Source organism: Sphaeramia orbicularis, chromosome 3, assembly GCF_902148855.1.
Source record: "Sphaeramia orbicularis chromosome 3, fSphaOr1.1, whole genome shotgun sequence".
Taxonomy (NCBI): domain Eukaryota; kingdom Metazoa; phylum Chordata; class Actinopteri; order Kurtiformes; family Apogonidae; genus Sphaeramia; species Sphaeramia orbicularis.
This window is the reverse complement of record NC_043959.1, coordinates 45,064,758-45,078,090: the sequence shown is the minus strand read 5'-3', so window position 1 is coordinate 45,078,090 and position 13,333 is coordinate 45,064,758. Positions and strand designations below refer to the sequence as shown.

At 40.6% G+C, this 13,333-nt stretch overlaps 1 protein-coding gene across 2 annotated transcripts in view; it reads right to left on the bottom strand.

Moving 5' to 3' along the window:
• The window catches only part of hipk3b (homeodomain interacting protein kinase 3b), a 36,932-nt gene that overhangs the window by 7,155 nt on the left and 16,444 nt on the right, over positions 1–13,333 (bottom strand). For both annotated transcript variants that reach the window (XM_030160975.1, XM_030160983.1), the window contains exons 3-14: positions 11,520–11,643; positions 5,930–6,049; positions 5,332–5,418; positions 4,426–4,610; positions 4,181–4,340; positions 2,853–2,976; positions 2,615–2,736; positions 2,317–2,441; positions 1,585–1,752; positions 767–1,102; positions 520–666; positions 156–415 (exon numbers count right to left, since the gene is read on the bottom strand). In XM_030160975.1, the coding sequence (XP_030016835.1) occupies positions 156–415; positions 520–666; positions 767–1,102; positions 1,585–1,752; positions 2,317–2,441; positions 2,615–2,736; positions 2,853–2,976; positions 4,181–4,340; positions 4,426–4,610; positions 5,332–5,418; positions 5,930–6,049; positions 11,520–11,643 (1,958 nt within the window). The remainder of the gene's footprint in view (positions 1–155; positions 416–519; positions 667–766; positions 1,103–1,584; positions 1,753–2,316; positions 2,442–2,614; positions 2,737–2,852; positions 2,977–4,180; positions 4,341–4,425; positions 4,611–5,331; positions 5,419–5,929; positions 6,050–11,519; positions 11,644–13,333) is intronic.

Genomic DNA, 13,333 nt, shown 5'->3' with positions numbered 1-13,333 from the left:
GCTTACACAGCCCACTCAAGTACTTGCTATTATATATTTCCAAAAGTATTACACAATTATTACAGTGTGACTGACATCTAGACATGATTTGGTCAAAGATAAGGACCGTGATGACTGTATTACGGTTATATGGCGCTCATTGTGGTCCTTGTTACCTGTGTTGCCAGGTGTTTCAGTAGCAGTAGGGTTGTTGTTGTTGTTCTGCACCCTCATTGGAGGCACCACAACAGTACGAACTGCTGGTTTGCTGGGCTCAGTTTCCGGGGCAACGCAAGCAACACGGGGTTCGCAGTTCTGGTTGCTGTCTGCGATGTAGCGTCCCTCTGTGAAGGGACTGTTGCTATGGCCAGAGGCATCTGAAGCAGGTGAGCTGTCCACCGTGTCACAACCACTCTCCTGTTCATCGTCGGACATACTGTAAGAAGACAACCAGTGGGGAAGACAGTTGGAGGTGTTCACTTTCTTGTGGTGCAGCAGCTGAGGGTATGCTTTTTTCTGAATAACCTGCTTTAAACATACCTGTTTGAGTGCTTGCAGGGTGAAGTACTGGACTGGGCTGAGGCTGAAGAACTGGTGCTAAGTGTGCTGTCTGGGCTGCTGAGGGAACATACTCTCTCCATACTAACAGTGCTCTGACACGCCTCACATTCTGCATTACCTTTACACCTGTGTGTGCAGAGTAGACAAACAAAAGCAAATAATGAGGCACTCATTAAACGGACCAGTTTAGAAATGTTGGTTGACGGCGCGGATAATGAGTACTCACTCCCCCATTGAGTGTCTTTGTGCACTCTCCTCCTCATCACTGCTGATACTGATGACGCTAACCGTTGGGCTAGCCAGGTCTGAAATTACCATGGCCTGCCGCTGCTCCTGTGAAACCGAAAGCTCCTCACAGTCTGGCTCCACTTTACAGCAGTTGTCTTCATCATCATCCTCCTCCACCTGCTGTCTCCTATGCTCCTCTCCCACAGCATGCCCTTCCTCTGGACATCTGGATTCTTCCTCCTCGACTTCCTCCACATTCTTTGCTGTATCGGCCATCTTTGGGGATTGGCATGCTAAATTTTGGATGTTTGTGTTTTGGGAAAAGTTGCTGCCCCTAGAAAATGAAACAAATCACATTTAGCAAGAGGAAAATACATTTAGACCACACATAGAGTTCTGGGAAGAAAAAAAAAAATCAAAAGACTATTTCATGTTTTGCACCAGGAGGGGCATAAAGCACTTAACAGCATACAAAAGGTTGCAGGTATCCCATCAAATGCATTTTTTGAACTCTTCCTAAGTGACAATATTAGCATTAAGTTGTTTAATATTAATAATAAACCTGTTTTTTTTACATCATACAAAGTAATAAAATACTTCATTTTTTCTGATCTTAATCTGTTGTCATTTTCCACAAATAAATGCCTAAAAAAATTATGTTTTTATTTAAAAGAGAGATATTGTCAAAACAGAAGTGTTAATCTTCTTCAATACATTCCAATAAATAGTGATATCAACATTCTCTTAACTTTCTTCCACAAGTGTGCACTGGCTGTGCTTTCATAACAGAAATATCATTCCACATTCGTGCCATACCTGTTAACACAGGGCTTGGCTCTCTTGTTGGCAGTTGGCTGCGGCCACACCACATGTGCAATGCCTATGTTGATTGGCTGGTGGGTGGACATGGTCATTTGGTTGGTTAAGAATGGCTGAGGGTGAGCAATCATGGAGCTATAATGGTTGCCATGGGGACGTACTTTCCTGCGACAAGAAAACAGAATACAGCAAAATTGAACCAAAGGCCTTTAGCACTGTCACTGACAAAACGGTCTCAGTCACAGGACCCAAAGGACATGTATGACTCATCGATCATTAATATTCAGGGGAGCAAGCGCATATCACAGCCGATCCCAAGGGTGTGCATAGCAACCAGAGCTATCAGGCATTACCTAATACTATATCAAATAAAGCTGTATATTTACCTAACGTGGCTACATATTTTCATATACAGTAACTATCATCAGAGGGATTGCAATGGTATTGGAGCTGCAACAAAACAATTATTTTGCATACAAAGCACTGTAAACCCTGAAAAACACTCAGCATGTAATTGCTATATCACTACATGCCATAATGTATGATAACAACAGTATATTCTGAGTTTAAAACTTAGAACCTCTTGGGCATTATTAGCTGAAAAGCGATTTATTAACTAAAGACTTAACCAAGACATTTATAATAAACTAGTGCAATCATACAGAGAATGATTATTAGATGACTGCTGCTGCTCTTGTTGTGACTCAAATAGGTGAACAAGGTGCTTACCCCCATTCGCCCAGTCTCTGTGAGCCTGCCACAGTGTCAGATGCCAAAGTGGTCGGTGGTGGAGGTACTGACGTCACCTGCTGCCAGGTGGGCACCAAGATCTGCTGTGCACGGTTGGACCATGCCTGTTGATGTGCGAAGAAGCAAAGTATTCTCCTGAGTCTCTTGATTATTCCCTCAATTATACACACATCCATTGAAATAAACACATTAACAAAGGCTGGTTCAATTCATGTTTTAAATATAAAAATAACTGTGTGTATGCTTATCACTATTTCGGTCTGCACTACGTCCTTACCTGTGTGATGACTCCAGGTCGGATTTGTATGGGCTGGATGGGAGGGGCTTGAGTGACTAGAGGCACAGAGGCCTCCATTCGGACAGAGTAACCTGCTGGTTTGGCTGTGTTGGTGGGTATCCCTGCAAGACCAAAAAGAAGATCATTTATATATGTTTAACCAAAAGCACAGACTTAAAGACATAAAATACTTATTGTCAGACAAGACAACATAAGTGTAAAGATGTGAACACACTACCTTGAATGGTAGGGGGACACAGGATGAGCGCCTGCTGAAATGAGTCATTGCATCCAAACTGACCACTTCCTGTCTGCAGAGGTATCCCAGGGTGGATCACTGAGGGGGCTGATGGAGCTATCCCCTAAAAAATGAAAAGGCCTTTGTCAGACATAAAATCATCAGCAGTTACATTAAAAAGCCAGTAGATGGCAACAGCTGTATCGAAGCTACTGGGTTAGAGCCTGATCATTACCCAGGCTTTTGAGTCAAAACACACAGCCATGCTTCAGTAGCTTTGCATTACCTTAGATTACTGTGGTAAGTTATAAAACGAAGACAATATACTGATAAAGTACCGCACAGGATAATCACTCATATACCATAACCGGAACTGTGATGGTGCTTTAAAGATTCCAGTAGGTACATTTTAGAAATATGTTGATAAATAACTTCCACTGAATTACTTGTCTTGATCTCTATCTTACATGTGTGTACGGGGGATTATCTCATGGTATTGAACAGACTAGATAATCTTGGGCTGACCACCAATTCATCTTGTCTCACAAAAGTAAAATAACTAAACGATTGTCAAACACTATTAAACTTCATCTGGGAAAAACAAAGAACAGACAAGCACGTGTGTCTGCTACCCTACACATGCTGCTCTCGTGGCTGGCTGTAATCACATTTATTGAATACCACAAACTAGGATCGTATTGTCCTGTGTGTATAATGCCCCATAGACATGACAGTGAAGGGGAAAAAATACTCCTAGCAAGATAACACTAAACAGCCATAAGCTGTTTTATTGTGCATGACATGTGAGTAGATAACATCAGGTTTCAAATCTGAAAGGGGATGACTGAACCTCCTGATAGTTGCACTCATTCCATTTACTGTACGGTGTCACTGTTACAAGGACTGTCATGTTAATTCATTCTCCGTGGCTTTTGAGATGATTTACATTATAAAGATCCAATGCCAAAAAAGGGTCACGTCCTTTTTCCTCCTCAGCAACAATGCTGATTTGCACTGTTGCCATGACCTCAGCAATATGACGTGATTTTGTTGCCATGACAGCAGAGCTAACACGCAATAAGATGGGCAAAATGGCATAAATGAGAGCAGTAAAGACAGGGGGTATTGTCTTCACAGAAGCAGATGAAACGACAGGCAGTTTAAAAACCTTAATCATATAATTTCTTTTATTTTCATTTCAGTCAAAAAGATAACTAAATATATTTTAAGAAACTGACTGTTTGCTTTTGGTGTTTTCCTGAGTACTGTGTGTGAAAAGTAATAAAATATGTAGAGACTGTAATGCAGTCCCAGCTGAAATAGCTTACTTGTGCATGGACACCGGTCATTTTACTGAAGGGGTGGTTGCCTGAGGCAGCAGCGGTCGTGGTCACAGGTCTGATGAAAGGGCCTTTATTTCTGTTGGCTAACTCGTACGCACTGGGTCGAGTCCAGCAGACATCCATGATGTGGAAACATGACTTTACACTATAAGGACAAGAGTGTCACAGAGATTTCTGGGTATGGCGAAAGGTTCAAATGACAACGTGTCTAAAGATCCAAAGAAACTCACTGGTTGCTATGGGGAAAGTCGAGCAGGTGTTGCATCGACACAAAGGGGTGGCTCAGCGCTTCGGCAGGGGCAATCCTCTCTTCTGCATCAATCAACAACATCTTCTTCAGCAAACTCACAAACTCTCGTCGATCTGCCTTCTCTGCTAACAAGTCACTACCTTCCAGATTCATCACCAAGTTCACCTGAAAAGAAAATATTAACTATGACAACAACCTCTTCCATAAACGTTCGATTAAGACTAGGGCTGGGTAATTGAATACACTGAGGTTTTACTTTCTGAGAATTGTGAAAAATGCCTAAATTGCAAAACTGATTCCTCTGGAGACCTTTCTTGCTCATCAATTATTCAAAATGCAAGTGAATGTTTCTCCAGTTGAATATGGTATAGGGTTTTAGTAAAGGAGGAGTATTTTTTAATCATATTTTGTTGTTCATGGAGTCAGAAATCAACTGACCTTAACATTGTGAAAAAGAAAAAATAGATTTAATGTTTTTGGCCATGACACCAAGCTCAGATTAACAAACAGTGTTCACTTATCATCAGATAACCCTGACAAGACTGCACCTATTTCCACAGAATGATTAACCACTTGACATCATTTCAACAGAATCTTGTATGACCTACAAAAGTATAGACCTGTTGGGGAATTTCCATTTGTGGTCTGTTTTAGAGAATGATGAATGAAACCTGAACTTGAGTATTTCTAATTTATGACGAGTGTGTAACGTAAGGGAAGTTCAGATTAAATGTTTATCTATAGTCTGCTGTGTTCATACTGGTGTAAGTGAACTTCCTCTGGTAAAGACCACCATGTCTACAGCATATTCTCTACACATATGGTTTGGTTTGAACTTCCTCCAGCGTCATGTTATGAGCACTGTGATATGAGTAGCTGAACATACATGCGCTATGTCATCCAAACAGCTGAAGATGTACTTTCTTGCTTCCTTTGATTTCATCCCCGTCTCCGTCTCATGCTCATCAGTTGTCTATATAGAAAGAAACAGTTTAGTGAGAACTTCAGCACTGAAGTCTAAAGGAATGTGATCATATTATATTTATTATGAGCATATACACTATGTAAATTAGTGCATAGGATTTTATGACTATGAAAGGTCTTGTGCAGTATGTAGCATTTGTCTGTGCTCAAATACTGTTGGATTGTGTTGGGAGCTTATTTTTTTAAGTTAGTTAACTCCACTGCTAAGTTAAAAACTGCCTCTGTCCCCACTCTAACTGGACTTAGTGGACCTTGGTAACAGTTTCCACTAAAATCCTTACACTCCCTCCTAAGTTCTTCATTGAGTCTGTATGCAACGCTGTGCAACACTGCCTGCTATTAGTTTAACAATACATCTGCTAGCATCAAAAACTGACCAGCTCCAAGCACAACACAGTTTCCAACACAAACTTCACCTAAGTGTACACACAGATCTTCCATATTGCAAAGTTCAAAGTTAAATCGAATAAATGAGGAAGTTGGTGAAGTAGTAGTAAGACCTTTAGTCTCCACGCTGCATAAGGTGAGTCAGACTCCCTGCAAAAGAATCGTGCCGTCTTCGTCCCCGCATTCAGTAAATGTTCCCCTGGCAAACCTTGCGTCTGAGAAATGTAGCGTATCTGTTGGGAGATAAAAGCGTAGAGAGTAAGAAAAACAGAAGATGACAAATACAAGCAAGATGTATAAGCCTCGAAACTACTTTGTATTATTTTCTTTGTAAACATGTCTGTGCAACCAACACATCGGGGTAACGGTATGCAAATGTATGACTCTAGTCCATAAACTCCATCGGCGTATGACCTTCGTGTCAGACAGTGTGTTGCTGTGCATACACTAGGAGCAGCTGCAGATACGTTAAAGATGGCACATTCCAGAGAAATGACTAAACCCAAATATAACTCCTATCCTAAAGTGTAGTTCGTGTCTTTGCGTGTAAACTCAGATAACAGTGTTTTGGTTAAATCAATACCAAAGGCTTAACTGGGTTGAAAAGCCTGTCAGTCAGACATCATGAAGCAGGAGTTTCACACACAGGTTTACAAAGGAAGACCAGTGAGAAACTCTGCTGACGTCAATCACACAGAAGTGTAAAGGACAACAACCATTAGAGATTCAGTGTGGCTGAGAAGCAAAGAGCCACAGACAGGGAGATAGAATGGTGTGGGGGAGGTGGGAGTACCAAACCCCAGTCCTAAACAGACCCTGAGGCAAAAAATTATTAAAGACCGGAGCATCAATAAGCTCAGACGTTATCAGTTTTCTTAATGGTACTGGAAAAAATAAGGAAATACCCAATAGCTGTTTGGCTAATTTTTCTCACCAACTCTACAATGTTCGATTGTGATGCAATTTCATGATTTTCAGCCCAGATGAGAGACCTGGGATCATGTGTCTGAGGAGAAGCAAACACACAGACATCCTAGTGAGAGTGGACAGTGTTCACTCAGAACAACATAGGAAAGTGGTCACTTCACTCAATGACAAGGAGCAACAACTGTTTTGCGTATTCAGGCAGAAACATAAGCGATGTGTCAAACCTAGCAAAAGTCTGTCAAGTACAGGTGAAGAAATGAATAGTTGGATGTTTAGCCTGCTGTTCAGCTGCCCTGCTTAGTGGTACCACTATGTACACAAGTACGAACTTGAATTAATGATTAAGAGTGACTGGCACACACTAATTGCTTCATGTGTCGGGTCATGAATTTCAGAGGAGAGTATCATCTGATCTGTCCTTCACAGATTCAGAGAAGGAAATCTACCAGTCTCCAAACACTGACAGGTCTGCAATTCCTCTGTAGTAAATAATTGTATATAAAAGAATCTGAATCTATAATAGTGATTAGTTCAATTTCCTACAAAAGAATTTTAATTATATATTATATATTACATCCATAGTGTAGATCATAAAAAAAAATAAATAAATCACTGACCATGTTCATTTCTAACACACTGCTATCTACTGCTATGTCAGAGAAACTTTTTGCCAGATCACTGGAGAAACACAGTGCTATTTTTAAAACACACAAAAGTCTAGATAGCAGTGAAGCAGAGCTACATGTAAAGGTGTCATCAAGATGTAAATGTTCTGATGTAAAACAAAAAGAAAAAGCAAGCTAAAAACAGACACATGGGACAATCATGTGAAGAGTATAGACATTCTATCTTTATCTGTAGTTGTGCACCAACAGATAAATATCTGTAAATATATAATTTAATAAGTATCAGTAACACTCATTGCTTGCAAGTGACACACATTAATATTTCAGCTGCAACTTTCTTTCCTCGTTGTCAATTTTTCACGTCTCCATCTTATTGCTTTATCTTCCTAATGGTGACAGATTTTTAGTGGTTTCCTCCAAAAAGTGAAAAGGTAAGTGGAGTTTACTAACACTCCCACTGGACAACACCTTGCCCCTCCTGCTTGTTGATCTAATGTCACAACAGCTATACAGTATGTATTTGTTAAATTTTGTTTATAAAATTAGAAAGTAATGTTTTCCACATCCCAGTCTCTGAACATTGGTACTGGATCTGAACTTGTGCCAAATCAGTATTTGTACCACAAGCTTCAGTGTCAGTACTAAAAATTAAAGGCTCAGATCGATGCATCCCTGAGTACGAAAGGGTTACATGAAGTGCTTCTCTTTTCTTAAGTAACTGGAACTGAAAATATTACTTTTATATCAATCCTCCTGTTCTTTGTTTGTATTTACATGTATTTAATGGGTGACTGTAATTTCATCTGTTCTGTAAATACGATTTAGATGGAAATAATGGCAATCCACTTGTTTCTCCCACAGCACACTATCTGTCAGTCTGTTTTTGATATAACTAGGTGCATGCTGACATACACGTACAAAAATCTCACTCATCTTACCTTTCACACCACTAGTTACAACTAAATGAAATATACCCTGGCTAAATCTCCCTCCTCTCATCCCCTTAATGTAGTTGTTCAGCAACATCATGTAAACAGCAACAGATATGAAGAGACAACACAACCAATGTGTGGGAGGAAAAAATCTTGTAACCGGGAAAACCCTTATTTTCCTGGAAGGTGCGTCACTGCAGAAATCTCGCTAAACACTGAGGTCACTGGTGCAAAGCTTCAGCTTTGCAAAACAACGACCCAGCGAGCCTGGGCCTGCTGCAGACAACCAGGAAGCACAGGCGGCCATCATTTTATGACAATGTAGATAGCAACCTACACCATAAAAGATGCAGTGCATCTCTGAACTAAATAAATACATTTAACGTTCTTGCCGTATTTGTGAATCTGGGGCACTTTTTGTAAAAGCGTAGAGACAGGAAAAAGACCTTCTGAAGCCTTTACAGTAAAAAAGTCACTGACCACAATCCCTTCAGCTACATCCTCTTACTCTTATAGATCCTCCAGGCTGCCAACTACACCTAGCCTCTAAGAAATACAAACCAGAATACACAATACACGTTGTCTCAACAGTTACACACTTCAACCCCAGTGTTTGTGCCACAGAGACAGTGGTTAGGAAAGAGCAAACCATTAGGCAAAAGACATAACATGAAGAATGAACAAAGATATTCCAAAGACCACAGCATCTGGGCTAATCATAGCTACTCATAATGAGATACTGGCAGTACTGTGAGGTTGGTCTTATGAAAGAAGTGCACGCTCTGCAGCTATACTGGTAAAGTAAAAGGTGATGTTACTGCTGGGGGTTTGAGGTATGGAGAGGGGGTGTAAAAAGAGGGGAACGGAGGAGGAGGAGCCGGAGTTATAAATACAATATGCTGTGTGGGATGGAACAAGACCCCATGCAGAAAGATAAGGAGAGAAGAGAGAAGCAGCGAGTAGCAGTGGCTCAGTCAGCTCTGTCCAGTCACTCTGTGGCCCCTGGATGACACCTCACACCAGCAGTCAGCTGCCTCGCTGTTTACTGAGATGGAGTCAGTTGGTGATTTATTTTAGGCAATAATAATCATAAAAAATCTACAAGCTTTCTATTTTCAAGTCTGGTTATAAATAAACTGAAGGGAGGATTATTCATGTTTATTTCTTTGGTCATTGAGAGTTTTCTTCATTACAGGACAATAATTTCTGCAAATTTACTGTTAAATTAACCGTCTACTTGGGTCAGACAATTTATATCTCAAAAATTTATTTCTCAAAAGTGCTGGGAAAGAACAAGGGGTAACTGCTCATGACTTACATCATCACTGTGCTACAAAGAGCCACGTTAAGTCATTCAAGAAACCATCCGGTGCTTAAAATTGACTGTATGTATTTTCATCAGCAGACAGTAACATGAGAAGTGTACAATTCAACAAGATGAAATCTAAAGCTATCAACTCTTGCTTTTGGTCCACAAATAACTCTCTCTCTCTTGCTCACTCTGTGCCACAAACCACTGCCAGACTGTGGACAATGTACTTGAATTCCATTTCAGGCCACTTTTATATATGTGTGGACCCTTATCTGTTTAGAAATAAAAAGAAAACTACTTTCCACATGCATTCCCATACTTTTCACCTCATTGTTTATTCGTTTATTTAGGCATTTATTTTTAACTCCAGCATATAACTGACATAGATGCCAACTTTATGCCATACTATCCCCCGGGCAGCCCCTTTCTATACTGAGGAGGCTCCCCCAGCCATCCCAAAAGCAGCTTTGCGACATGTTGGCTCCTGCAAAAACAGATTCATCATATTTAGACTGCAGCTCTGGTCAAGTTAAATCTCTTTCCAAGGTGTTACCTTATCTTTCTATCCAAAAAAAAGAAAAAAAAAAAAAAAAAGATGCCTCAAAATAACAATACTCTGTTGCGAGTACAGTGTGCAGTGGTGCTGAGTGCTATAATGTAAGGTACTGCAGATACTGAGACAGGGCATGATCTCAGGGAGGCTCTGCTGGCAGGCTTTGAGTAGATAGAGCTCCGAGGCAGGGGGAAAGCCGCTCAGCATAAGCCTGGATCAGTCTAGTCCAGGGAAGACTATGTCAGGGCTCTACTGGGTGGGGTGGGCATCCAGCCACTGCTAATAGATGGACTGCAAAACCGTGTTTCCTTGCTAACTTACATAGTCGCAATTCCCAGCTGTAGGGGGGTTATCATATTAACCATGAATACTGGACTCATTTGCTACTTCAAGTCTTTGAAATCTGTCTTTTTTTCCCTTAACAATCAAACTTTTCTTTCTGGGTGAGATGACGTGCATTAGGCTTTTTCTTCTCCATGCCTCAAAGAGTTCTTCTCCTCCATTCCAGTATCCTCCTTCTTCAGAAAATCCCATCTGTACTCTTAAGACAAGTGCAGATTAATGTAACAGATTTTTCCAAGTGTACACCCTGTAATAGTGCTGGATTCCTGCTGTAGCTTAAAGCCATCTGTACTGAACTCTCCAGCTGAATGGTCCTGCCTTTTTAAGCCTTTGTCAGCTTCACATCCCAAGTGACTGTATACAACACTTCTTGTGGGAGATTTAGACTCAACTGGCCGTGGATCACATGTCGTGCAAACTTTAACAGTGGGAGCAATGTCTGAGTCAGTAACCTGAAGGAGAGTCTGTAATAGAGAGCTAAATTGAATGCCACTCAAAAACAAACACACTGACTGAGCACAGTGCTCCGTGCATTGTCTTGATTGGAAAGTTTTAGTTATGGAGGAAAATTAAAAAGAAGGAGGGGGAAAAAAGGAACGAGGGAAGAGAACAGACCAGAAAAATAACTGGCTTGGTGGGACACGAAGGGTGTTGTGCTGCCAAGATAGCCACAAGAGTGGTTTAAGGACGGGTAGGGAAGAAAATATACTGTAGGAAGCCTAAAGAAGCAGACGTGGAAGAGAGTGGGGGAGGAGGGATAAATGGAAGGAATGCCCAGTGAAATGGGGACGTCAGAAAAAAAGTTATTGCTATATAGAACTGATGTAGTGGGCTGACTGAGTCATAGGAGGTGAAAGGAGAAGTCAGAGATCTTGGAAGATGACACAAAATGCTTGAAAAGGGAGGATAACTGGATGTACCCGAGAGATAGAGAAGCAGAAAGTCACACCAGAAAGGAGAGGAAAGAGCCAGGTGCAGATAAATAAAAGGCAAGTAGACGATGATATTTACCTGGTCGTACTCCAGGGCACCGGGGTAAAGGGGCCAGCCCAGAAAAAGTTCAGCTATCACACAGCCTAGGGACCACATGTCTATGGCTTCACAAAACGGCAATCCCAAAATAACCTCTGGAGCCCTGAGGAACAAAGAAGACAAAGAATGGTTAGTTTTAACTGACTTAATTAGAATAATTTCAAACCAATGTACTTCAGACACAGTGATACAAATTAATATGAAACATCAAGCTGTGATACTGTGTGTACTATATTGGCTGAACATCAGTACTTACTGACATCCAGTACTGGCAAATAAAGTGGCCAATGTAAATCTCTTGTATAATTTTCATGGTTTACTTCATGAATTTTTAGAATTTAATTAGTTCTCATCGGCTGTCAGCCAAACTGTTATTTAAAAAAAGTCAGTACCGACCAAGAATCTCACAATCAGAGCATCCCTAAATTAAAACTAAATTAAATTCATCCATCAAACACTGAAATATTTCTAGAACAGAAATAAGAATATGACTGTGCCATATTCTCATATTCTTTGTTTTTGGCTGTGTTAGGTTTTGGTTAATGTTGACTACAGCAAATAAATATCTGTTATTAGCAATGTTATGCAATTCTTAAAGATTGCCAATCAAATGGGAATTTGTGTCAAGGGACTTTTGAGCCAGTGTTGTGCATGCACTAGACTAGCCAAGCGTCAGCAGGCTCAGCCAGTGGGTTAGCAGGTCAGCCAGACTGGGATCAGAAATGTGACAGTCTGTTGTACCTCTAGGCTGATAGGAAGGAAGAAGCACAGTCACTACTTCTTAGCCTACAATACATGCTGGCTCAGTGGTACGGCACGTAACTCCATTATAGCACTGTAATACCTTGACATGGGGTTAGCCTTTGGTGACGCAAGCCTGTCAGCACCAGTGTAGGTAAGACATGCTGACAATACTGTCAGGAGCACAGCGTTTAGGACACAGCACAAAGATGATAAACTGTGACAGCTCACTGACAGCATAAAAAAGAGTGAGTTCTTTTCTCTGATACTAAACCTTCCAGGGCAGTTGCAATAATTTCAGTAAGATGAAAGGAGAACCTAGCACACTGACAAACCACATAAACCTACTGGACTGAGGTGCTTTGTCTAAGTACAGACATGATGAGATTCTTCCCCTGATGTAGTTTAGTAATGGTGGGACACAAAATGATTTTCTGTTGTAAAGTAGATGACAAAAAACAGCCTGATTCCAACCTGATGGGTCTGACATAGCGCCGTTGGTTCATGTCAGTGAAGGAGCACTGAACACATCATTTTATTTTGTTTAGTATGACACAATGGACAACAACAAGCGAAAGTAACATATTAATACAGAGGCAGTATCTGGACCCAGTCTGCATGGTTATGTGATTTACACCACTGCAATGCATATGAAGTCTACTGCTTCCATTCTCACCTTTCACAATAAAAGCTGTAGGCATATTGCATGAATAAATTAATATACTCAAAGCATTATATACAGTCCTTTTACAAGCTTTTTCCTACAGTTTGTCAATACCACTTCCTAACTACATCAAGCATGCCATAAAAAGCAGCAACAGCCATCAGTGAACATACAGGCTAACTAATGACAACATGTAGGATTACTCATCTGACAACCTGGACATCACAGGCTAACAGACAAAAATATTAACTAGTCCAAACTCATCATACGACAATATCAATACACTGACAGAAAATACCAATGGAATTTTTTTATTATTTATGTAACAACTGCTTTTAAGAGCATCTTTACCCTCCACTTGTATCAAATTTCAAAGTTTGGAACACTG